We start from the raw sequence: 21,917 nt of genomic DNA on the forward strand, positions 1-21,917 counted from the left end.
ACAGGCGGGCAGCCGGGCCGGGGCAGGCCCATGGCAGAGCAGGCCTGGCTGGGGGGTCGCCGGGCAACGCGGGGAGCTGCAGGCCTGGGGCCGGGCACAGGCCTCACCACTGCGGCTTCAGGCGTCTCTGCCATCAAGAGAATGTGTAATATAATATAAATACAGTCTCAGAGAATGTGTAATATAATATAAATACAGTCTCCGAGAGCGTGTGGTGGAGGATTTACTGCACCCCACAGAGGGCTGTTGCCTCCTGTCAGCATTCCCGCTTGTAAAACCTGCATCTCGCTTCCCGTTTGGACTGCTCCAAATTCAGCGTCCAGCCACCGGATCTTGTTTCACCTTCCCGGTTAAAAAGCTCACTCGGTGTCAGGCGTCTTTTGCTAGAGCAAATCACCCTTTCCCTCAATTTTCTGTTAAATTAAACAGGCCTCTCATTTCAAGAGGGATCTCAAATCATTCCTGTGGCTCTTCCCTAAGCTCTCTCGTTTTCCAATCATCTTTTTTTCAAAGACAAAGCCAAAAAATCCGAGCGGGGGTCTGTTATCAAATAAGCATCCCCCTCCCACCACACACCCTTGTGATCCGGGGACCTTGATGCCCCTTCCTGAGATTCATTCATCACACAGATTTACCAAATTTTACTTAATTTAATGAAAATCCTGTTCAAAATTAGAAAGAATCTTTCCTTTACAGCGTGATAACATCCCAACTACTTGTAGTTAGGGCTCAACACATGTGGCACAAGACATTATCATAGGACTTAGATTTATTTCTTTTAAAGAAATTTCATTTAGAGAAATACTTTTTCCTGTGCCTGTACCACAGCTACTCCTGCTGGTAAAGCATCTCCTTCTGCCGTCCCTGGCTCTTCCTGCAGAGCAGAGCGAACCTGCACCGCGGGCTCTTGCACAGAGGGCTCGTTCCTTTTATTTTTCTGTAAGTGCTATGCACATCTGTTATGCTGTCTAAATAATAATCATGCAGTTACACTGGCTTCCATATATAGCTGACCTGGATAAGTTGATAGGAAAACACTTCCTCTCCAAAAACAGCATATATTTTTGGGCTTAATTTTAGTAACACTAGGTTTATTGCCCATTTCTTTTGCTGTTACGTATTCAGAGAAAAAGAAAACATTGGATATGACGCACATGTCATTTCACAGTGTTAGGCTTTCATTCCTAATCAAACACTGCAGAACTTCTGGAAACGATGTGAAGACAGAGCTGCACTAATTAGATGGCATCTCCCGGCTAGGGAGCTCGTCATCAAAACTGAGATCAGACAAAACTTCTTCTTCTTCGAGGTCAAACTGTTCCAAGGACAATTCACTGACCTGGGAAAAGAAATCAAGAGTAAATTTATTTCTCTACAACATATTTTAGTTTCATCCCTCTGCACCTGGAAAAAATATGTTTTTACCACGTACAAGAGCCAGCCTCCCAGAATTTACCAACTCAGGAACATTTGTTTTGGAAAGACTGACTGACATCGCAAGGCAATGAACCAAAAGGACACTCAGCAGCTCTACCTCCCAAGCAAATCCTTCCGAATTCCTGTCTGTGCCTCTGCCCATCAGGCTGGAAGGTGCCTTGTGGAGAGAGAGCACCGAATTACCTCCCACACACCAATACAAGGGAAGCGAGACAGCAGGGGAGGTGAGGGATGACTTCTGGTAAAATGGAGGTTTGAGAAGCAGCAAGCTTTCTGTTTGACTTTGCTGCACACTTCTCTTATGGTCACTGTGTGTTAGGTCAGTTCTCTGCGGGTTTAAAAGAAGTCAGATAGAAGGTGCTGTAGAGAGGAAAATGCAGAGAGAGAACAAACCAGCAGAAATTTCATCTCAACTGATAAAAAGAAATAATCTGGTGGATGTGAGTTACTTCCGACACCAAAATACTTCCTATTTTACTCTTCGGTAAGAAAGGAAGATAGTTCTGCCAGTGGACACTAGGTGACTCAGTGTCATCAAATGGAGTAACGTGTCACAAGGTTCGTTAGACACTTCCTCCATCCAAGCTGCAGGAGTCAGACGCTGCGCGGTGCTGATGCATCACACGAGAGTGATGCTCACTTTCCAAAGACTGCCAGATCAGTGACCTCAGTAAGTAACAGGGTTTTCAAACTAAGTGAGATGGAAATCCTTTGCTCAGGACTGCGTGCACGCAGAACTCACCTCACTGAGCATGATGATTAAAGTTTTACTATTGTACCTGGGTATTTTTGTTCAGTGCATGCTAACAGATCCCACAATTATCTGCAGGGATTTCACCAAAGCTTTTAACAATCATTCCCTCTGGGGTAAGGATAAGTTTATGAAGTGCATTTCTAGATGAGGAGTTTGATTTATTTAAGAACTTATTAAAAAATCATTTGATTTAACCTACTGTGACTTGATGGGGATTTTCACTCTCACAGATTCTACGAGGAGCAGTCCTGGACACTGTCATGTGTCAGACTTGTCAACCTGCACCATAACAGTCCTGTACCCTAACTGCTCGCTTTCCTGCGCCCTCTAAAATATGCATGCATTTCTGCACAAAAGTACCCAAAAAAATGGGAGTTTTAAAACCTTAGCATGCTGTAGGATTCCAAGATGCAATTACTTTCTGAGATTTAAGTCAAGGTAATTGCTGCAGAAAAGGAAGGTGTCAGAGGCTGTAACTGTTAACTGTATCCCAAACCCTAGATGGAACATACAGGTCCTGTGCAAAAGCTGAATATCCACCAGTTTTACCTGAACAAGCCCCTTCAGTTCTTCTTCTGTTAAGGTGTCTGCAAGCTCCTCTTGGGTAGAATTGTACTCCACAGCCACTTTCCCATTCTCTGAAACAAGCCCACAGAACAAACAGCCAGAGACACGGTTAGTTATTGTCGTGTGTACTGACAATAAGCCCACGCTAAACTCCAGATGGGACAATTCTGCTTCATAATGGCTTTCAGAGCAGGTGGCTGGTTGGTCTGAATGAGCATGCTGCTTTCTCTGGCCCACTTGCCTGTCTTCTCTGCAGAAAACCAAAAGGCTCCTACTAAATGGAGTGGAAACTGAAATTGAGGAAGCAGAAATCTATGGAGAGGATGGAGCATGTTAATTGTTGGTCTCTCTGTACATTATGGACCAGAAGGCAGGAAGCTCTGCAAAACAGCTGAATCCTGAGACCTGCTTTTCAAAAGAATATCGTAAAGAATCCAGGGGAGGCATCTGGCAGATGGAAGGCCCATCTCTGTAAAACGATGATAGCGGCACTCCCATCAGGGTCAGTCCTGATAAGCACAAAAAACTAAAGTACTCTGATACCACATAAACAGGCGTCACCTCAAAGGTCAGAGAGCCCTGGAACCCAAAGAAAACAGATCTAGCAGCTCCTGGATAGGCACAGAGCCAGCTTCTATGATGAAAAACTCAAGGAGATAGTAGCCCCAAAGATGCAACACTGGGGCACGGGCCTTTGGCGGCACCTGGTTGGCTTGGAACCAGGACAGGAATGCGCCGAGTGCTGCAATCCAGTTCACGGTCGCCCTGGAACCAGAACTTCCCCACATCCTCATTCAGTTTGCACATGTAGAGTTAAAAAGCTCTCCCTGCCAGCCTTTATGCTCTTGGAATTTGAAGTTTCGGTGACTTATTTATCATGAAAAAATCTGACCTTCTGTCAGATTTTCCTTTCACTCACATAGTTCATAGGGTGAAACCCCCCTGTTAAATTATTACAGACCACAACACAAGTTTAATTTTACTCGAGCCCCCTAGAGCCTCAATGAAACCCAAGAAAGGTTCAGAGAATAAGAATTCTATCAATTATCATGAAAGTTATAATATCATTAGCCCAAAGACCCCAGTGTTTAACACAAAAATAGGTCTTACCTAAGACTACAAGGAGTATCTTCTGAAAGGCGCTAGACAAAGCCTTCCCGACTGCGAGTTTCTGAACTCTTCTTGAGGCTGTGACGAACTCCAGAGGATCTGAACACAACAAGCAGCATATTATTGATATCAAGACGACACTCTGCACATGAAGCACACCAGCTGCATCACGCTAGGAAACGTAACCAAACACAGCCTTACGGATTTGATCAGAAAGCTGCTGATATTTCAGGAGTCACAGCACCCTCGCAGGGGCTGGGCCACAGACACAGGATGAAGAATTGCCACAGACACAGTATTAAGAATCAAACGGCATGTTCACACTAAAAGGGTCAGCCATGGGGAATGAATAACCCTGCAGGCAAGAGGGAGAGGACAGAGGGTAGGAAAGCGATACTGGTGTGAAGCAGGGAAGGACAAGGCATGGTTAGGATCCCTTGCCGCAGAGCACAGCAGCTCACAAGGCCCTGCACAGATCCTTGCCTCCAGCTAAATTCAGATAAAACATCAGTCTCGCAAACCATGCAAAGACAAGGTTGATCAGTGTCTGTGCCAGCTGCTAAGAGAGGTTTCCAGCTGCATCCAAAACGTACCTTCACTGTTTTCTACGTCTGTCTCGCTGAGGGCAACTCCCCTGGTGCGTACCCCATGGTTGGGCAGTGTCACCTCTACAGCACACAGATATTTCACGGATCGCTTCTGTAACGTCTTTCCCAGTTCTTCACTCTCACCATCAAAGCCAGATACATTCTGCAGCTGTTGGAAGAAGATAATTAATTGTGATTAAACAGGAAGGGGATGTTATGACCACTTAGGCTTATGCCTGCATAGCACAGACCTCTGCTCAGCGTCTGACTCCACAGCAGTAGCACATGGTGGAAGCAGAGCAGGGACATTTACTGTTTTGACCCTATTTTAGAAATACCTCACAGTCTCCATCCTTTAAGCCTCAGTCATCTTGTACACTTTCAGCACACAAAGGCTACTGTCAAATCCTGGCACTGCTTTAATCACAGCCACCCCCAGTTGTAGAAACAGAAGCCCAGCCAGTGCCTTCACCCATAGCAATCTTCTCCCTCTCGAAGCTTTCAAAATAGCCATTTGTGGTCCAAAATGCAGCTTTTGTAGCTATTATTTGCTGATTTGAGGATAATTCTTCTCATTCCACTGACAGCTCTAATTGAGAAGATGGGGTGGGAAGAGAACAAGGGGAAGGATGATGGATGAATACAAAGGGCCCCTTACCGTGATGATACGACTGGACCAGCCGTTGAAGCCAAGGTAGTGGTTTGCCAGCTCCTGGCACTTGTTGCTGTTGAGAGCAAGGACTTGTTGCTGAAACCCTTTCTGCTTGGTGCAAACACAAACCTGTCCAGGAAAGAAGAACCCAGGTTAGCCAAGCTTTGCTCCCAAGGTTCCCACTGCAGACACACCGTTGATGGCTCCAGGAGAGTCACCTGAAGGTAACCTAATCCCTGACTACATGTGTGCTACCGAGATGGGTTAAATATGTTTTACCCAAGAGTAGGCCCTGTAAATTATTCCAGAGGAAGGATGGTGCCATTTTACTGCTTAAATGCTACCTGGGAGCCAGCAGTGAGGGATGTCAACACAGTGGTAGCATGCAGCCACAAGTTAGTAAACTTTTTGCACAGGAAGCATCACTGAGATCAATAAATATTTAATGTGATTCCACCCTGCTGCTGGAAGTGACGGTGCTGAGTTTCACTCCTGGGGCTGTTCCGCTTACCTTCAAGGGAGATTTCTGAAACAGCCTTTGCCCATTGCATGTACGCTGGGCTCTGCCAGCATCTCCAGCTGAATAAAACTTGATGATGGCGTAACACCCAGGTCCTGCCACAGCAGCATTTCTGTGCGCTCGCACCGAGTAGAGCAGCCCAAATTTGGAAAAGGCTAAAAACAGGGAATGCTGAGGAAAAACAAAAGGAAAAAAAGGTCTTTTGAAATATCTATGGGTGCTCTAGGGGCTGAGCAACAGCGATAGAGAGAGGACTACTCACAGACCTGATTACCTAGAAAATGAGGAAAGTTTTTAGTACTGTTTAATGGCAATAATGCCTGGAATAAGCAACGAGACTGAAGATGAGTATTTCTCCATAAAAATAAGCTCGACCTGGCTGGACCTCTGACCGCGAGGACTTCTCATCTCCATCACCACCCAGCCTCTGCACTGGGAGGAGAGCGAAGACATCCTCGTCCCAGGCTGCCTGTTGCTCCCTGCCATCCCGCTTTGTGTGGGCGCAACGCTTGGCTGACGCTTTCCGTGAAACATTAGCCCAATATTTTGCAGGCAGACTAACAGGGTTTTGTCCCAGCCTTTCCACTTTTTGCTGCTCTCTTAGTAGTTTTGCTGTGCAGACCACAAAAGCGGGGCAGAAATCACCCCCTCAGGGTTGCCCTGTGCCCAGCATGCCTTAGGGAGAGAAGGAAACTAAAAAAAATTACTTAAAATAACAAAAAAAAAAAAGAAGAGATTTTAAAATATGTTATTAGCTACAGGTGAAGCCATCAGTACAGATGGGGGGGATTGGGGCCTTAGCTCCAGGGGGGAGAGGGACGCTGGGGGGTCCCGGGTCCTGCTCCTCAGCCTGGGAGGATCCAGGGCCCCGCACCCCAGCCCGGGGTGGGGGATCCCCGGTCCTCCGGCCAGCCCGAGGCCTCTCCTCACCTCCAGGCCCGACCGCGGCTCCAGCCCCCAGACCAGCAGCGTCTGGGCGCTCCCCGTGGGCACCCGGAACTCCACCACCTCCGCCATGCCCCGCCGCCCCGGAGCCGCCCGGCTTCCCGCCCCGCCATCGCCCGGCCCCCGGCCCGCCCTCTGCCCGGCCCCGCTCTCCCGCCTCAGCCGGGCCGCGGCCTCCACCCCCCGGCTGTGAGCGTGAGGGAAAAGCCCCCCAAACCCACCCCCCAGCCCCACACCCGCCCTGCCCAGGCAGCGGCTCGTCCCTCCCGGCCCCCCATGGCAGCCTGTCCCCTCAGCCCCCCAAAAGCCAGAGACAGGTCGGCAGGTAGCGGGTTTATTCTCCAATTTTCTTCACAATGAGCGGGGCAGCCATGGCCAGCGAGGGGCCGGAGCGGTTGGGGAGCCATCCCCATCATCAAACGGTGCAGTTTCCCTCTCCGTAGCGCCGGCACTTCATCACCTTCAGGTAGGTCTCCACCTTGTGCAGGTCCTTCTTGAAGCAGGAGAGCAAGCTGTAGTTCTTCAGCAGGGCATCCTCATTGCGCAGGTGGATGTCAAATTTATCGTAGGTGGGTTTGAGGATTTGGGGACCCCTCGGGCTCCGGTCCTCCAGCTCCTGCTTGAGGACAGGGAGATGCTGGGGGAGGCGGCAGGGCCTGGGGGTGAGCATCCTCCCTGAGAGGCCCATTGCTAGGGCTCCCATCTAGCTTTAGAGGAGGTTGTTTTTTTTTTTTTTTTTTTTTTTGTTTTTTTTTTTTTTTTTTTAACACACTTTAATCGTATTTCAAATGTACTTTTGAGTTTATGGGCTTACAGGAAAGGTAATTATGCAGGTGTAATGCTACACAGATTGTTGCCAGCAAGCAGGGAGCTGGACACAAGGCTGCAGGAGGGAGGAGTGTGTCTTTTGGGGTCTTAAAATAGGGGGAAAAATAGCGGGGGTCTCTCTGTAGGTACTCTAGCCAAGGAGAGAGGGAATTAATTTTCTTTTCTCCTACTTTCCCAGTGAACAAAGCTCTAACCCAGACCCAAGCTGCATGCATCTGAAGCTGAGAGGTCTGCAGTCCACCACTCCACATGCCCTGCTTTGGTCACCAGCTGGCACAGCAAACAGGATAGTTTTGGTTAAGTAAATAGTGTCATAAATGGATGAAAAGTGATTATTTGTCTAGTTTCTGTGTGCCGCTTCCCAATGCCCAAGCAGAGATCAAATGGAGAGCAAAACCTGGAAATGGTACTGATACATATACCTACTTACGCCAGCTGAAGTGCCAGGACAGAAGATCTCCGTTTACTCTCAGGGCCTGGCTTTCAGAGTTGTTTAGATGCTAGATGATGTAAATAATTGTCCAGACACATTTCTCACAGATATAGGTCTCAGACCTCTAGCTACACGGTGATGCTGAGTGGTTATGGCAGTGCTATTAACACTTGTTATGTGTTTTCTTATACTCCCCAGGGATGAAATGTGCAAAGGGGTGTCATGATCTCATTATTGTAAGGTAAGGTAAGCAGAGTCCAAAGGATACCACTGGTCCTCAGAGTAGATGATGTGAAGATTTCTCATGGTCTTTGGATCACGTGGAAGACCCTGAGAACTCAGCTCCCTGTGTTGAAATCTCTGTTATTCTGTAATCACGCTACATGCCACAACTTACCCTCATCAAAGCTTGGATCCCTTCTTCCAGGTCCTTTAGTTTTTCATACACCCTGTCTGAGGTGCCAAAAACCAGATTGTTTGTGAACACCTTGCTTAGGTATTGCACTGGGTTCAACCAGGACTGGATGAGAACCAGGGAAAACCGAAGAAGCTCCATATCCTGAAATTAAAAAAAGAAAGGGTCAAAGCTTTATTTCAGTAGAGTTACCTGTGTGTCCTGTTCCCTCTGGAACAGCCTGGAGGTGACCCAGAGATGTGCCACTGCCTCTGCAGCTTCAGCAGATGCAGACAAGTTTGTAAGCTGCGGGGCACCACCCAGGCATATGTCCTGTGCAGACAATAGCTTTTCTCCTCCTTGGAGTGGGAATATGATGTATAGTCTAACCTAGAAGAATCTTTCTTTCTTCATGCAGGGTTTAAATAGTAAAGAAGGGAGAGGAGGAATGACACCTCGTGAGGTGCTGAAGTACTCACAGGTGGAAACGCTCTGTTCCTGTGATGAAGCGCAGCAGAGCTCTTCAAACAGGTCTGTGCTTGGAGAGAACTTACCGATTTCTGCTGGGCATCATCCTTCCCTGTGGGAGCAGGAATGGTTTCGGAGTAACAAAATGCTCCCTGAGAATTTTTGTTGGCATGTCTCTGGTCCTCTGGAATATAGGTGCGTTCCTGTGGAGACATCCCAAATACACTCAGATCTGTTGCCCATGTACTGGGAGAAAACCACAGACACTTTCCCAAGCTGTCCTGAATGGTTACTCTTTGCAAGAAATAACTGTGAGACATGAGGTGTCTGTAGAGGTAGGAACAGGAGTTTGTATGTTGGCATGGTAGCTTCTGGGCCTAAAGGTCGTCTTCGCACTAAGCCAAAGTGCTAAGGTGAGAACAAAACACGCTTGGACTGGGTTTTCCCAAGGAGTAGATGACCCCAAAGTGACAGCTCATGCCAGCTCGTGGCAACAGCAGAAACTGGATAGGTTTAGGCACTTGGAATCAGTCAGGGCCGTAGGTGACCGTCACAGGAAAGTCTTGCAAAATACCTGTGCCATCTCCCACTGCTCTCAGAGCCAGGTTTCTCTCTGAGACAGCTGTCCCTGTGTGGTAGGTTTGGATGCGGGCAGTGATGGCCCTGAGGAGGAGACTGTGTGATCAGAGGTGGAGACAGAGAGCTGTGGGGAGGAGATGGGGTCCAGGCTGGTGGGACATAACCTGTCCTATCCTATTAAGGCCCTTTCACCTCATCGAGAAGATACTAATCATTGAAAAAGCTCTGTTTCTAGGAAGTTACACTGGATGGGAAGCTGTGGCATGGTCCTGAAACTATCAAGCTAATGCGGAGGAGATGCCCGGAGGCCACAACACTTACGAACTCTTTGTATGTCTCAGCAGCCAGGAGGTGAAGGTGCTGAGCCCTCAGCACGGCGTTGGCAAACAGGTTGGAAAGGGGCATGGCCGGGAAGGTGGCAGCTTCCTGTGGCCACTGCAGTCCCAGAGTGATCACAGCAATGAAGAGGGGAGAAAACCACGATCCTGCAGCAAAGCGGGAGAGGTGTTAGCAACAGTGCTGAGGAGGGGGCGGCACCTGGGAATTAATTCCCAGCCTCTTCTGTCCATGCTGGCTGAGGGCTCACCTTTCTGAACGTCTTGTTTGACTCTGGGGGTGAGTTTAACCCTCCCCAAAATCAAACGAAACCCCGTCTCCTTTCACTAGACGTGCCCTTGAGGCTTATACTGCTCCCAGTGTTATAAGCTGTGTCTTCCGGGCTGAGCTGTTGTTCCTCCATGAAAACGAGAGTGTGTCCCTATGTTTTTCCCTAACAACTCAAGTTTTTCCATAGGCCTTGCCCTCATGAGGAGAGCACATTGAGCAAGCAGGGGATGTGAGTACCAGGTGAGGGCCTGGGAGTACCTCTGCCTCGCTTTAGCCTAGGTTTATGCCATGCTGCTGATGTGAAATCGGCTGTCTGCCTTCACTAGGATGAGAGCTGATGACATTACCTGTGCTGTGACCAGCTACTTTTTCTCTCTGGGACATACCTGTAGCATTTGGTGATCTTTGTCAAGTCTAAAGGTTTTCAACCCGTGACATCTAACCCACACAAGCATCCACATAGTTAATCTCAGACAAATACCCTTCAGTGGAGGAATGCCACGGAGCCTGTAGGACTTGGACATATGCATTAGACATCATCCTGATTCCCGTCTTAAGCTTTAAATACGAGTTTTAATATCCCTGCCAACATTTATGTTAGTAATAACTGTGGCTCGACCTTGTTCTTCATGTTCTTCACCCTCTCCTTGCCAAGTTTAGGCTAAAGACTGCGTAAGTTAATTCACGATTTAGTCACACTGTAGGGAAAGAGATTCTTTTTCATTGATTTAGAAGTTGCCACAATTTGATTCAGGGCTGGCACTGAGTGTGTATAGCCCACCACAGCCCCACCCTATCATCATCTCCCATCTGCAGCACTGGCAATCTTTTAAAACTGAAATAAAGAAAAGTACCTGGAGCCATTTCTGCCCGGTGAGTTGCTCAGGTGTTGCTTGACAGTGAATGTTTCCTTCTTTCATCTAGGCTGGTGAAGGTAATCCTTGAGCCACCCCTTATATAGCAGGGGGTCTGTTTAAAATGCATATATGTGTTCATGATCACAACAACATCTCTATATCTTCTCCGTGCATAAATGCACAAGTGTTCGCAATGGTGCTACCTAATTGTAGTCATTTATACATAGATGTAAAGGTTAGGGAGGTTATTTACCTAGGGATGAAATCAATGCTGAGTGATTTCCCCATATTCTGTTGTTTATTACAAATAAAGATTTTATCATCATTGGAAGACCCATCCAAATCAGATCAGTGCTTTTACACAGCGGAATTTGCCATGTCCACCTGATTTTCCTGCCTGGCTCTGCAGCCTTGGCCCACACTTAACAAGGCTGACTGGCCAGTTCGGAAGACTTCTGACTTAATTTTAAGTGAGATGTTTTTCCCTTTATTGTTAGCGGGGATAGAGCTGGATGGATGTTGTCAGATGAATCCCATTTCTGCCAAGAAATTTCTTTCTTGCTACCAAAATTTCAGCGAATAGTTTTGGTGAGCTGGTTTGCTACCAGCGTACCCAGGTGCTTGTTCAGGTACCAGCCTGCCGGCTGCAAGTCCTGCTGCAGTTTCTTACGTCCTCAGCTGGAGGGTTGTGAGCATCTTCCTGCTCTTGCCTGAGATGCAAATGTGAAATATCTCAGGATTAAGCAGAGGGCTGGTGTGGAAAGGAGGGAGAGGAGAGGTTGCAGCACATCTATGCATGCATTTGAGCAAAACAAGACAGAACCTGGGATGGGCAACTCCAGGGGGAGCTTAAAGGACTTTTACTCCCCGTAAGGCACCAGTTGCCCCAGACCACCCTGGTTTGGCCCTTTTTTCTGGGGTTCGGGCACTGCTCCCCAGCCAGGGGTGGTGATTTGGCTCCCCTGGGCCCCCCTTGGCGTGGCTCCGGTTTCCGAGAGGCAGCATCATCACCGGGGTGGCTGGAGCAGAGGGTGCGAGAGCTCGTTAATAAACATGCCAGGGAGAGCGCGATCTGTTCCGAGAAGCCCCCGGTTGTTTGCTTCACGGAGACGTGGTGGTGTCGCAGAATAAATGTCAGTCCCTAGAGAAGAGGGAACAGTGGGTGCTGCAGCTATCAGGTATCCCGTCACCCAATAGCCAGCAACATCTGGGTGTGTTTTTCTATTCCAGATTGCGTTTAAATATGTCAATATTTGTCGGAGATGAGCAGAGCAGCAGTCACCCCAGCCCAGCACAGGCTCTGCTGTCTGTTAACGACGATGCCGTACCGCTGCAGCTAGGTTGGTACAGCACCTTGCACCCCGGTCCTGCCCATCACTTGCTCCCCTGCTCCCTCTCTAGCTCTGGTAGTAAAAGCATGGTGGTAAATCAACATTTTTTTATGTTGCAGCCAAGCACGGAGATATCAGGATGATCCAGACTGTGTGGTGCCCCTGAGGCTTGGTTTGTCCCCGATCCTCTTTGGGCATTAAATGAGGCAGAAGCGTCGCGGAGAAGGCAGTGCGTGACTGTGAAATGCTGGGCTGGGCTAACACACACCACTGGCAGAACTGCAGTTGCATAAGCAGCTTTCAAATATCAGTGTGGCATTTTTCTAGCTTTCAAATGCCTGCATTTGCGACCCAAAGTAGCAGCTCATAAAGCAGCGTGACACTCTGAAATTTCCTTTTCTTTTGAGAAAGAGGAAAAAAAACCACCCTCAGTTCCCTTCAGGGTGGTCCCACATCCACCTGTCTTACCCTGAGCATCACCAGCAGCATCTAAACAAGTGAAGCAACTCCCCTTGCAGACTTGTACGCTCCTTGGGTCCTCCTGACCCCCCAGCTGGGAGAGGCCCTTCCCAGCCTGACGAGTGAGCTGCAACCAGGGAATCCTGATGGAGAAACCAGCTGCTGGCCCGCGGCCCAGGCTCTGCACTTCGGCGGGCAACGACATGGTTGACAGAGATTTTGAGTGACAGTTGACTACCTCTGCTAGCCTCGCTGCTCGGAAGGTAAATAGTCCTTTTCAGATTGAATTGATGGGTTTTATTTACTAGAGCTAGAACTGCTCAGTTTCACTGAACCTGTTTCTAAAGATGAGGCTGAAGAGGTCCAGGTCTACAACCCGGTCTGTCTGCCTGACCGTCCTGCTGATGGTGGGGATACAAAATACAGAGCCTGGACTGTATATACTGAAATATATTTATTTACATTAAACGCATTTTAAATACAAACCTATCTGAGTATAAAATTAAAACAAACCCTATCTTTAGGCTCCCTAGAAACTAGTCTAAGCATTTAAAATAAAACACTACAGAAATATTTATTTGCTTCTGGCATTTTAAAGGAAGCCAAAGCCCTGGGCTAAGAGTGTAGCCAAGCGGCAGAGCGGAACTGGGGTTGCCGAAACTGCTTTTGACATCGGTGGCTTCCTCTCCAGGTGCAAACAGCAGATTCTCCTTATTTTCACATGATTCGGTTAAGTCAGTTGAGCGAGTTGTTTATGCAGAGCTGAGAAAGTAGTTGGGAGCTGGGAAGGCCAGAAAATTTGCCTTCCTCTTCCATTTCGTAACTACAAACAAGGCATGGAGGGATGAGCTCTGCTAGTCCTAAAATCTTGGCAGAGATGGAAACCAGGAACAGCCAGTTCACTTCTCTCACTGTGAAAGCTCTTCTTTAATTAATCAATTTTATAAGTAAAACATGTGTAAAGTAACTTTTATATACATGTGCATGCAACTAATTTGGGATAGTTTTATTTAACTAGTAAAAATCAACCTTAAAATGCCAGTTTTGTGCTATTTAGATTGAATTCCAGTTTTCCATGAAGGTGGTTTACTGGTAAACAAGAACCATCCTGTTCCCTGCTGAAAAAGCCGTTTGCTCGTGATTTTACCCTCCCTTTTCTGCTGGCTGTTTTGGGAAGCGGAGCGGTCCTGTCTTGGGGCCCAAAATGTCGCAAGCTGTAGGGGCTCTCTGAGGGGGAAAAGACTTTCAGCCCCACAGTCCTTGTCCCCCCCCCATCCTGCCAAACCCCCAGACCCCCGGCGCTGTGCTAGCTGTGCCTCCCCGCGCCCCTCGAGCCCTGGCGTTGGGTGCCCAGCCAGCCCCGAGCCCCGTCACCCACCCAGCTGCTGCCGCTGTGCCAAGATAGTTTTTATTCACAAAACCAATTAGCGCCGCTCTGTTCCTCTCCAGATGTTTTTTAGCTTCTCTTGCAAGACCAGATGTAGCTGAGAGCAGAGTTCCTGGCCCTGGGCCCTGTTCTCCTGCTTCAGTTCCTGGTGATGGTCTTTGTCTCTCATCCCAAGCTGACATCTTGGGACTGTGAGGTCCCCCCGATGTGTGCTCAGCGAGAGCTTCCAGGAGAGCCCCATGGCCACTCTTGGCTTCACGTCCCTGCCTGCACTCGGGGCCCTGGCGGGGTGGACTTTGGTTTCCAGCTAAGCTGGACCCATGAAAAGCTGCTCCTCATTCCCAGGGCATCCCACTGACCCTGGGACCAGGGCTACGGGATACTCCCAGAGCAGGCACGGCAGGATGGAGTGGGATGTGAATTTACCCATTACTTTTATTAGAACTTCTAAAAGCAGTTGGACATTTATGTCCCACAATTTACATCCTTCCCGTAGGTTCTGAGGTTGGACACGTCCCTCACCAAGGGGACGTCCTCATGACACAGGCCAGCTCTTGCCTGGAGAGGAGCAAGACTTGCGCAAGACCCTCTGGGCGAGAGCTGTCTTCCCAGCTTTTCCTGTAGTCTTTGGGGAGAAAGAGGTGCTTTTGGAGGATCCTCCATCTCAGATAACTGCCAGCTTGGCCTTCGGGGCACGCCTGTGGCTTGAGAGCTAAACAGTGGCCCAAAATCTGCTTCTCATAGCACCCATGTGATGCTGCTCACCTTGGCTCCTCTGCCAGGGCTGCAGCGGTTTCTCACAGCCCAGGAGGGTCCTTACAGCATGGAGAGTGATCATGCCTGGTCCTCTCCATCCCAGGTGGGGTTGGAAGAGACCCACCACCCACCCTGGTACTTCCATTGCATTAACCATGCAGGAGCTCAGCACCGTGGGGTGGGGTTGCCTGGGGTTTGGGGCCAGTTTGCTAACGGGTTGGGGACTGCAGGTGACTCCTAATTTCTACGTAGGCTTTCAAGGTTCATCAGCGGGGCGGTAAGAGCGACAGCCGGGGCAGGGCAGCCTTGGTGGCCACAGCCCGGACACGGCAAAGCAAGCACCCAAGGGCAGCAGGACCCGAGCTCCGCACAAGGCTGCTGGAGGTGGCTTGCAGCCCCGGATCCAGGTGCCTGTCAGAGCTGTGGTCCAGGGCAGAAGCCAGGGGCCCGTCCCCACGGGTGCCAGCAGGGTGCTGGCAGGGAGCCGTGCCACTGGTGCCGGCCTGGTGGTGGGTGCAGGACCCTCTCACTCTTCGCCGGGGTGTTCCCCAACTGTCCACTTGGCCTTCACGTCCCGGAAAGGAGTGATGTCCTCGTAGGTGGCCATCTGCTCCACCTCCAGGCCCTGCACCGAGAAGAAGGAGGTTGAGACACGGGAAGGGGACCATGGCTTTGGCCACAACCCGTCCCTCCTTGGGACCCTCAAGCAGGGACCCGTCTCTAGGCTATTCCTCCGGAGATTGGGGCAGCTTCTGAGAGGGGAGAAGATGGAGATAGATGGCCAGGCATGCTCAGAGCTTGGTTTGGTTTTATGAGCAGCTCTTGATGGCTGATGTGTGCAACAGGCACTTGGGAGGAAGATGCCCTGATGCAACCTGCAAGAGCTGGTGGTGCCTGGCAGACACCCAGCCAGGGCACAGCTGACTATTTCCAGGCTCAGGTTGATATTACAGAGGTATTTCTAGAATGAATGCAGCATTACCTCATAGGTGTGGTCCTCCTCCGGGCTTTCCTTGCCTTCACCCTATGGAGAGGAGCATCACAGGTTGGGTGTCAGCACCCACCAGGATCCCCCATCCCCTGCCTCCAGCCTCTTCCCCACCAGGCCAGGTCCCACAGCTTCCACAGGCGAATCCACGCAGTCCCACGCACCGTTTTAGGTGCTTATTTTCTCATTTCAGCCAGCCATGCTCCCATGCAACAGCCCCAAACTCAATGCCTGCCAATCCCCATCCCTCGCACCACAGTGACGAAGCTGGGGACATCCCCACTGCTGGAGATGCTGTCACTTACTTTATCTAGGAAGAGGAGCATGGGGACGCTGATGAAGATGACTAGCAGGATGGACTGGATGATGATGATGGCGTCTTTCAGGGTGTTCCTGCTCTGGATCTGCTGGATGTTGCTGTGACCTGGGAGCAGCAGCAGAGTGTGAGCCCCGGGTCCCACCTCCGTGCCAGGCTCCCAGGGAACTGGGACGAGCTTGGCATGGCCACAGGTTCGTGTGTCAGCAGAGCGGATGGGGGAGACATGGGTGACATGCCCTCCTCCTCAGGAGAGACCAGAGTATTGCAAACTGCCCCTGGGGTTGGCATCAGGGACCAGCTCTGGGATGAGACACCTTGGGCAGGACCCACCACTAGCCAGGACCAGGAAAAATCTGATCTATTAGGGGGTGCAGTCCCTGGGATGTGTTTCTGTGGGATGGACAGAACTGGGGGAGGTTGTCCTGCTGCTTGGTGGCTGGTAACGAGCAAAGAAACCTCTGTGGTGCCATGGAGCATCTCCAGTTGTATCTGAAGGGGTCCCACCAGCATGGGGAGAGGTGGGTGCATAGGAGCATGATGTGGGGTTCATATGGAAAGGGTGAGAGAAGGAAAAAGAGCATCTCCTGGGGTGCATGGAGGATGGGGAGCTCCTACTCACCCATGACTCTGAGCTCTGTCCCGCACAAGCGCGGCCACTTCTTCTCTGCCGTGAGGTTCTTGCTATCGCACACGTAGATGCCGTTGTCCTCATATTTGATCCTGAAGATGGTGAAGTTGATGAGGTTGTGTTTCCTCTCAATGCTGTAGCGGGAGGTGCTGTGGTCCAACTCATAGAGTTCATCACTGTCCTCTGACGTTTTGTACCACTGCATGTTGTGGGGCTCCTGAGAGTAGCAGATGAAGTGGACGGGCATGTTCTTCTTGGCCGCTATGTAGCGCGGGTGCTGCTGCACCACAGAGCACCCACTGCCTGCCAGGGGACAAGGGTGGTCATGGCGAGCAAGGACCCGGCACCTGGGCAGTATCAGGGAAAAAAACCCGCTCCCACGAGACCCCCCCCCAGCATCTCCCAAATCAAGAGCTTTCCATTTTCATGGATTATACTGCTTTTGAGTGTTCAGCTTTGTTTTGGTGAATCGTCATCGTCTGGGGGTGGAAATCGGAGACTTTTGGTGAAAACATGCTTTTAATGGAAACTCCAGTTTTCTGTGGGAATGGCTTCACTCCAATACTTGTTTGCTGCTCCCACCCCTCTCTATGTACATTTTGTTAGTCCCAGCTCCAAAATTACACCCTGTGCTCGCACGCACCATGGAGCCTTTGCGAGGACAGACCCATCTCCCCAGTTGGCTTCTCTCACGCTTCCACATTTTTTGCATTTTGCTGTATTTTGTATTTTTGCCTGTGTTTTGTCCCAGAGCTGGCGAGTTTGAGGGCTCATTTGGGTTGTGGAGTTCACACTTAATACCCTGTGGGTGGGAATGGCACAAGCGCTGCGTGTGCAAGCCCAGCGCCTGGTCCCAAGGCACGGCTTGTTTGTGCAACGTGCTCTGCAAACGCAGAGGAAAAAAAACCGCGTGTGTGCTTAGGAAAGACAAAACGGATTCGGTTTTGCAGAGGGAGAGCAAGGTGCAGGGCTGGGGAAATGCCATGGACGAGGTCACAGCCTGGGAATTTCCTTTGTGTTGGAGAAGGTCTGTGGGTGATGGGACATCCACTGACACCCTTGTGGCATAGCCAGTGGGGACGAGAGGAACCCTGGGGACACGCGGAGGGTCTGAGAGGTTACCTGTGCTGTTCCTGGTGCTGTTGTTGTCTGCCGAGATCACACCTACAAGACAGGAGAAGGGCCCTAAGATAGTGGCCAACAGCCCATGTAGGACAAGCCCATGTACGATGTCCCATGTGGGATGGCACGTACCATGGGTCCTTTGTGCGCATTCCATATGGGGATGGAGTGCTTGGCAGCATCAACCAAAGCCCCGCTCAAAGGACACGGAGCAGCACAGATTGGGGTACAAACCCTTCTATTTCCATCCCATCTCCTGAATCTTCTCTAGCAAGTTACTTTCTGGTTGACATCCCAGTGAAACCTGCTTTCGCTATTAATATCCCCCAGGCTGGCACCACTCAGAAAGGGTCCAGACAGGCTCACGCCTCTTTATTTACACTCTCCATTTTCTGAATCAACCAGAAACACTTTCCCTGACGTGGTTTCTCTGGGCTTGGAGCCCTGCGATGGCCGGGGGGGTTCTCAGTCCGTGGGACCATGCAGCCCCCCGTGCCAAGGGCTGGATGGAGCTGTGGGACCTGCGATGCAGTGCAGGATCTAGGGTGAGGCAGGGACCCCCACCCCCCTAAGCACCCATGGGTGCTCCTGCCCACAGCTCCTGTGCCCCTGTGCCTCAGTTCCTCTTGCCGCAGCTGGGCAGGAAGCACCAGCCCTGTTTACCGCACTGCTTCAGTGCCCAGCTCCATCCGCCTGATGAATATTCGCCAAACCCCACTGTGGGGAGGCTGGCATGGAGGTGGGGGCTGCACCACCTCCCAGTACATTGGGGCAGCTGCGACACCCCCCCAGAAGAAGAAGAAGAAGAGGAAGAAGAAGAAGAAGAAGAAGAAGAAGAAGAAGAAGAAGAAGAAGAAGAAGAAAAAGAAGAAAAAGAAGAAGGAAGGTTCAATTCCCTACCCATATCTTTGTCCCGAGCCTTCCCACCCTGCTGCAGACCTTCCTGCCTGGCTTGGCAGGGACCTCCGGCTCAGCCGTGGGCTCCCCTCCCTGCCCCAGAGTCTCTTCCAGGTCCGTGCTGCCCTGTTCACCTCCAGCACCTACATCTCTGCAGGCAAACTCTCCCCTCCAGCCCCATTTCATGTTTTTTTTCTGAGATGAGGAGATGCGCCTTGTCCGGGCTGTGTGTTGGGCATGTGTCCCTGCCACCTGCGGTCCTGCCAGCCAGCTGGGACAGAAGGCTTTGCTCTCCATCTTTGGTTGCTGTTTCTAAATGAAGACCAGGCTAGTCCCTCACCCTGAAAGCCCTCACACCCCTCAAAGCCAAGATTTCCATTGCAACCACGGATGGGCTGAGCTTCCCCTGTCCTGCCTAGAAGCCACCATGAGAGCCAGGATGAAACCCTGAGACCTCAAATTCATGCTGGACTTGGTGGCCACCCAACAGAAACCCTTTAAGTGCCCTTTCTCCTGAGGGCACAGGTTTCCCCTCCCAAGGGTGGGATCTGCTGCAAGTTTTGGTGGGTGTCCCTGCACCAAGCAAGAGGGGCTGGAAGGGGACAGGAGCTGTGTGCTGGGTTTAGCTGCTGCTTCTCCGTGGGGATGCAAAGGGGAACAAACAGCACAGGGATGTTCACACAGGACCCACAAATCACCCCCAAAAGCCTTTTTCCTCCCATTTCTCCTCTGCTCCTGGCTACCGAACCCCACGAAGCAAAGGGATGTGGCTTGGCCGTGGCCTCAGTGATGTGCCAGCCCCGTCCTCAGGCCTCCGAGAGCAATAAATGATAAAAAAACCCCAACAACCCTTCTTTCCTGCCACCTGCAACCACAACCGGCCAGGCTCCGCACCCACTCTGCACCGGGCTCCCACCGAGGCCAGCCGGCCGCCCCAGAAAGCTCCTGCGCTGCGGCGTGAGACAGACACATCCCGTCCCCGCACCCCCAGTGGGAAACAAAACCCAAAACCGGAGGGAGACGTTGAGCCCCGACCCCCCTGCGGGTTCTCCCTGGTGGCACGGTGCCCGGGGCTGGCTTCCTGCACAAGGCAGGACTTGGAGCAGCGATTGCAAAGTTTAAAACTAACAAATTTATTGCCAGCCCTGGGTGAAATCCCTCATTGCACTAAGCAGGGGATGCATGCCGACGCATCGCCTGGGTGCACGTTTCCTTGCTCTGAAGTGCAAAAGCCCCTGTTTGACGCCTACCTGTGACCAGAGCCATCAGCCAGAGGTTTGCCTGGAGCACCCAGAACCTCGTGCAGAGATCAGCCATCTTTCACTGCAAGTGGCAGGGAAACATCCAGTCGCCGGCCCTTGCTTCTGCAAAACACAGCGGCTGCTCCGACCGGCTTGGCCTCTGTACCTAAAAATGGCAAAGCTGCCGCTACACGAGACGGCCTCTTTCCTGCTCATGTAAATCCTCCTCAGCGGGGACTTTCCCCTTGGGGCCGGTTTTGAATGCGACGCAGACGCTGGGGCATCGGTGCCTGCGCCCTGTGCGCCCTCCGGCCTCGTGTCCCCAGGCCGTGCTCATCATGGTGGTGTTATTTGATGGAGGTGGCCACGACTGGTGTGGGTCTGCACCAGAACTGGAGATGAACCCATCCGCAAAGCATTCGGCCAAGCAAAACCTCGACTGAGCTCAGGGGATGTACCCAGGGAGCGGGGTGCGACATCCCTGGGGGGGGTGGTAAAGGATGGGGGTTACCCCCAGGGTTGTACCCCAGCTCCACGGCAGCGCGGGCAGTTCCCCCCCAGTTGAGCCCTGTGGGTGGTGGGCAGGGCTGGTGCTGGACCAGCTGCAAGAGTTGGAGCGGGAACAGGGTGGGAAGAGGGGATGTTTGTGGGGCTCCTAATCTCATGGAGGGGTGCTGTGGGATCGGTCCCCCAGTTCCCATTCCCAGCATCCCCCGCAGCTGCCCGTCCAGGGAAGGGTGAAATCCAGAAGAGGAGCAAAGTGGCCAAACCGAGGTGTGACCTCCCCGCATGCCAGCCATGCTCGGTCCTTCTCCTCACCCCATTTGACATGACCGAGACCCTGCTCCACGAGTCCTTTGGAGACAACCACTCCGTGGGGAAGCGCAATGCAGCACCCCAAGGTGAGCTCTGTCATCGAAATACGGTTTCCTTCCATGCCGTGCCCTCTGCTGTGCTTTACCGGCTGTGGGCAAGCACTGAACTGTAACTCCATGTGAAAAACACCTTTGGGTACTTTTGCCAGCCGTGTTGGTCCCCAGAGCCCGGGTTTCTGTGCCTGGGGCCTCCCCAGACCTTCACCTTCTGCAGGTTTGGTGTTTTTTTTTTTTTTTTTTTACCGGTTCTGAGCATCCGGTGGCTGCTGGGAACCGGTCGGAGCCTCACCTTGTACGTGAGGGCACATGAAGCAAGAAAGAAGAGAAATAAAGGTTTCCAGAGAACGGCTGACCCCAGGAGGGAAAGAGAGAGACGATGGGAGAGGTGCCTTCTCCTGGTAGAGCAGGCAGGCCATGCCGTGCTCACAAGTCCCTGCTGCCGGCACCCCCAGTACAGCACAGCCTGGCCGTGACATCCCAGCAAGGCAAGAGCGATGGGGGATGCCCATGTGCTCGGCCGGCACTGAGGGGATTTTTATCAAGCCCTGGGGTTGGAGACAGGAGTTATGACGAGCAAGGGGGGGATGCTGGAGGTGCCTGAGAAAGCCCCGTGGGGCAAAACAGGGAGCAGGGAACAAAATAAAGATGTTTTGCAGCAATGGTGGCCAAATTACCCTGCCTGCAGGCTCCTTGGCACCCTCAAACAGGCACAGACCTGGTCCAGAGGGGCTTGGTCTCCCCTTGAAGTGCCCTGTGCTTGCAGTACCCAGTGACATGTAGGGAGACCTGACGGTCCCCACATCTCTTCCCCTGGGCCACCCTGGCTGCCCAGCCCACAGCACATGGCCAGACCGTGCCCTGTGGGCAGAGCAGATCCGCTGCCAGGCAGCTGCGCCCTTCCCCAGCCCATTCCTATTCATCAGGGCTTGGGTTTCACCACTGTCCTTTCCCCCGCCGCGGGACAGGGATGGTGGGTCACACCACATCCTCCCTCTGGCCCCCTGCCTGCACAGGTACCACGATGCTCAACTTGAATTACACCAGCCTTGGGATGAGCTGTTCCAGCCAGAGCAAAAATACAGTGGTGAGGCCATACCATAGTCCTCGGGGACGTCAGCAGGTCCCAGAGGTGGCTCCTCCTCCAGCCACACGTTGACGCAGAAACCTCCTTCGCCCA

At 51.5% G+C, this 21,917-nt stretch overlaps 3 protein-coding genes across 4 annotated transcripts; all 3 read right to left on the reverse strand.

The window, feature by feature from the left end:
• Positions 1-630: 630 nt before the first annotated feature.
• Positions 631-6,663, reverse strand: RDM1 (RAD52 motif containing 1). 2 transcript variants are annotated; one of them, XM_075775214.1, is made up of 7 exons: positions 6,558-6,663; positions 5,619-5,798; positions 5,114-5,236; positions 4,462-4,624; positions 3,869-3,967; positions 2,741-2,829; positions 631-1,339 (listed from the first exon to the last, which is right to left on the reverse strand). In XM_075775214.1, the coding sequence occupies exons 1-7, from the start codon at positions 6,642-6,644 to the stop codon at positions 1,235-1,237; spliced, it is 846 nt and encodes a 281-aa protein (XP_075631329.1). In that variant the 5' UTR covers positions 6,645-6,663; the 3' UTR covers positions 631-1,234. The 2 variants fall into 2 exon arrangements, with proteins under 2 accessions (XP_075631329.1, XP_075631328.1); XM_075775213.1 differs by lacking the exon at positions 631-1,339 and adding an exon at positions 1,363-1,594.
• Positions 6,664-6,987: 324 nt separating this feature from the next.
• On the reverse strand, positions 6,988-12,732 carry LOC104633778 (somatotropin). The gene is made up of 5 exons (XM_075774868.1): positions 12,537-12,732; positions 9,596-9,759; positions 8,782-8,898; positions 8,231-8,392; positions 6,988-7,188 (listed from the first exon to the last, which is right to left on the reverse strand). The coding sequence occupies exons 1-5, from the start codon at positions 12,730-12,732 to the stop codon at positions 6,988-6,990; spliced, it is 840 nt and encodes a 279-aa protein (XP_075630983.1).
• Positions 12,733-12,961: 229 nt separating this feature from the next.
• CD79B (CD79b molecule) lies at positions 12,962-20,071 on the reverse strand. Its single transcript, XM_010300089.2, has 6 exons — positions 19,875-20,071; positions 17,728-17,769; positions 16,597-16,908; positions 15,964-16,082; positions 15,653-15,694; positions 12,962-15,295 (listed from the first exon to the last, which is right to left on the reverse strand). Exons 1-6 carry the CDS (start codon positions 19,939-19,941, stop codon positions 15,197-15,199), a joined length of 681 nt encoding a protein of 226 aa, XP_010298391.2. The 5' UTR covers positions 19,942-20,071; the 3' UTR covers positions 12,962-15,196.
• Between the last annotated feature and the right edge of the window lie 1,846 nt (positions 20,072-21,917).

This window comes from Balearica regulorum, chromosome 24 (genome assembly GCF_011004875.1).
Source record: "Balearica regulorum gibbericeps isolate bBalReg1 chromosome 24, bBalReg1.pri, whole genome shotgun sequence".
Lineage (NCBI taxonomy): Eukaryota > Metazoa > Chordata > Aves > Gruiformes > Gruidae > Balearica > Balearica regulorum.

What these genes read in the sequence shown, in the direction of transcription:
- RDM1 (XM_075775213.1), bottom strand. Translation starts at nt 6,644, where the DNA reads ATGGCGGAGGTGGTGGAGTTCCGGGTGCCCACGGGGAGCGCCCAGACG. An exon ending in TTCAGAAATCTCCCTTGAAG is followed by an intron (nt 5,237 to 5,618) that starts GTAAGCGGAACA and finishes TTTCCTGGACAG; the next exon opens with GTTTGTGTTTGCACCAAGCA. An exon ending in GGTCCAGTCGTATCATCACG is followed by an intron (nt 4,625 to 5,113) that starts GTAAGGGGCCCT and finishes TTCTTCCAACAG; the next exon opens with CTGCAGAATGTATCTGGCTT.
- LOC104633778 (XM_075774868.1), bottom strand. Translation starts at nt 12,732, where the DNA reads ATGTCGTTGCCCGCCGAAGTGCAGAGCCTGGGCCGCGGGCCAGCAGCT. An exon ending in ATGATGCCCAGCAGAAATCG is followed by an intron (nt 8,393 to 8,781) that starts GTAAGTTCTCTC and finishes TTTTAATTTCAG; the next exon opens with GATATGGAGCTTCTTCGGTT. An exon ending in GGATCCAAGCTTTGATGAGG is followed by an intron (nt 7,189 to 8,230) that starts GTAAGTTGTGGC and finishes GTCCTCAAGCAG; the next exon opens with GAGCTGGAGGACCGGAGCCC.
- CD79B (XM_010300089.2), bottom strand. Translation starts at nt 19,941, where the DNA reads ATGGCTGATCTCTGCACGAGGTTCTGGGTGCTCCAGGCAAACCTCTGG. An exon ending in CAGCACCAGGAACAGCACAG is followed by an intron (nt 16,909 to 17,727) that starts GTAACCTCTCAG and finishes GTCCCCTGGCAG; the next exon opens with GCAGTGGGTGCTCTGTGGTG. An exon ending in TGCTCCTCTTCCTAGATAAA is followed by an intron (nt 15,695 to 15,963) that starts GTAAGTGACAGC and finishes TCCTCTCCATAG; the next exon opens with GGTGAAGGCAAGGAAAGCCC.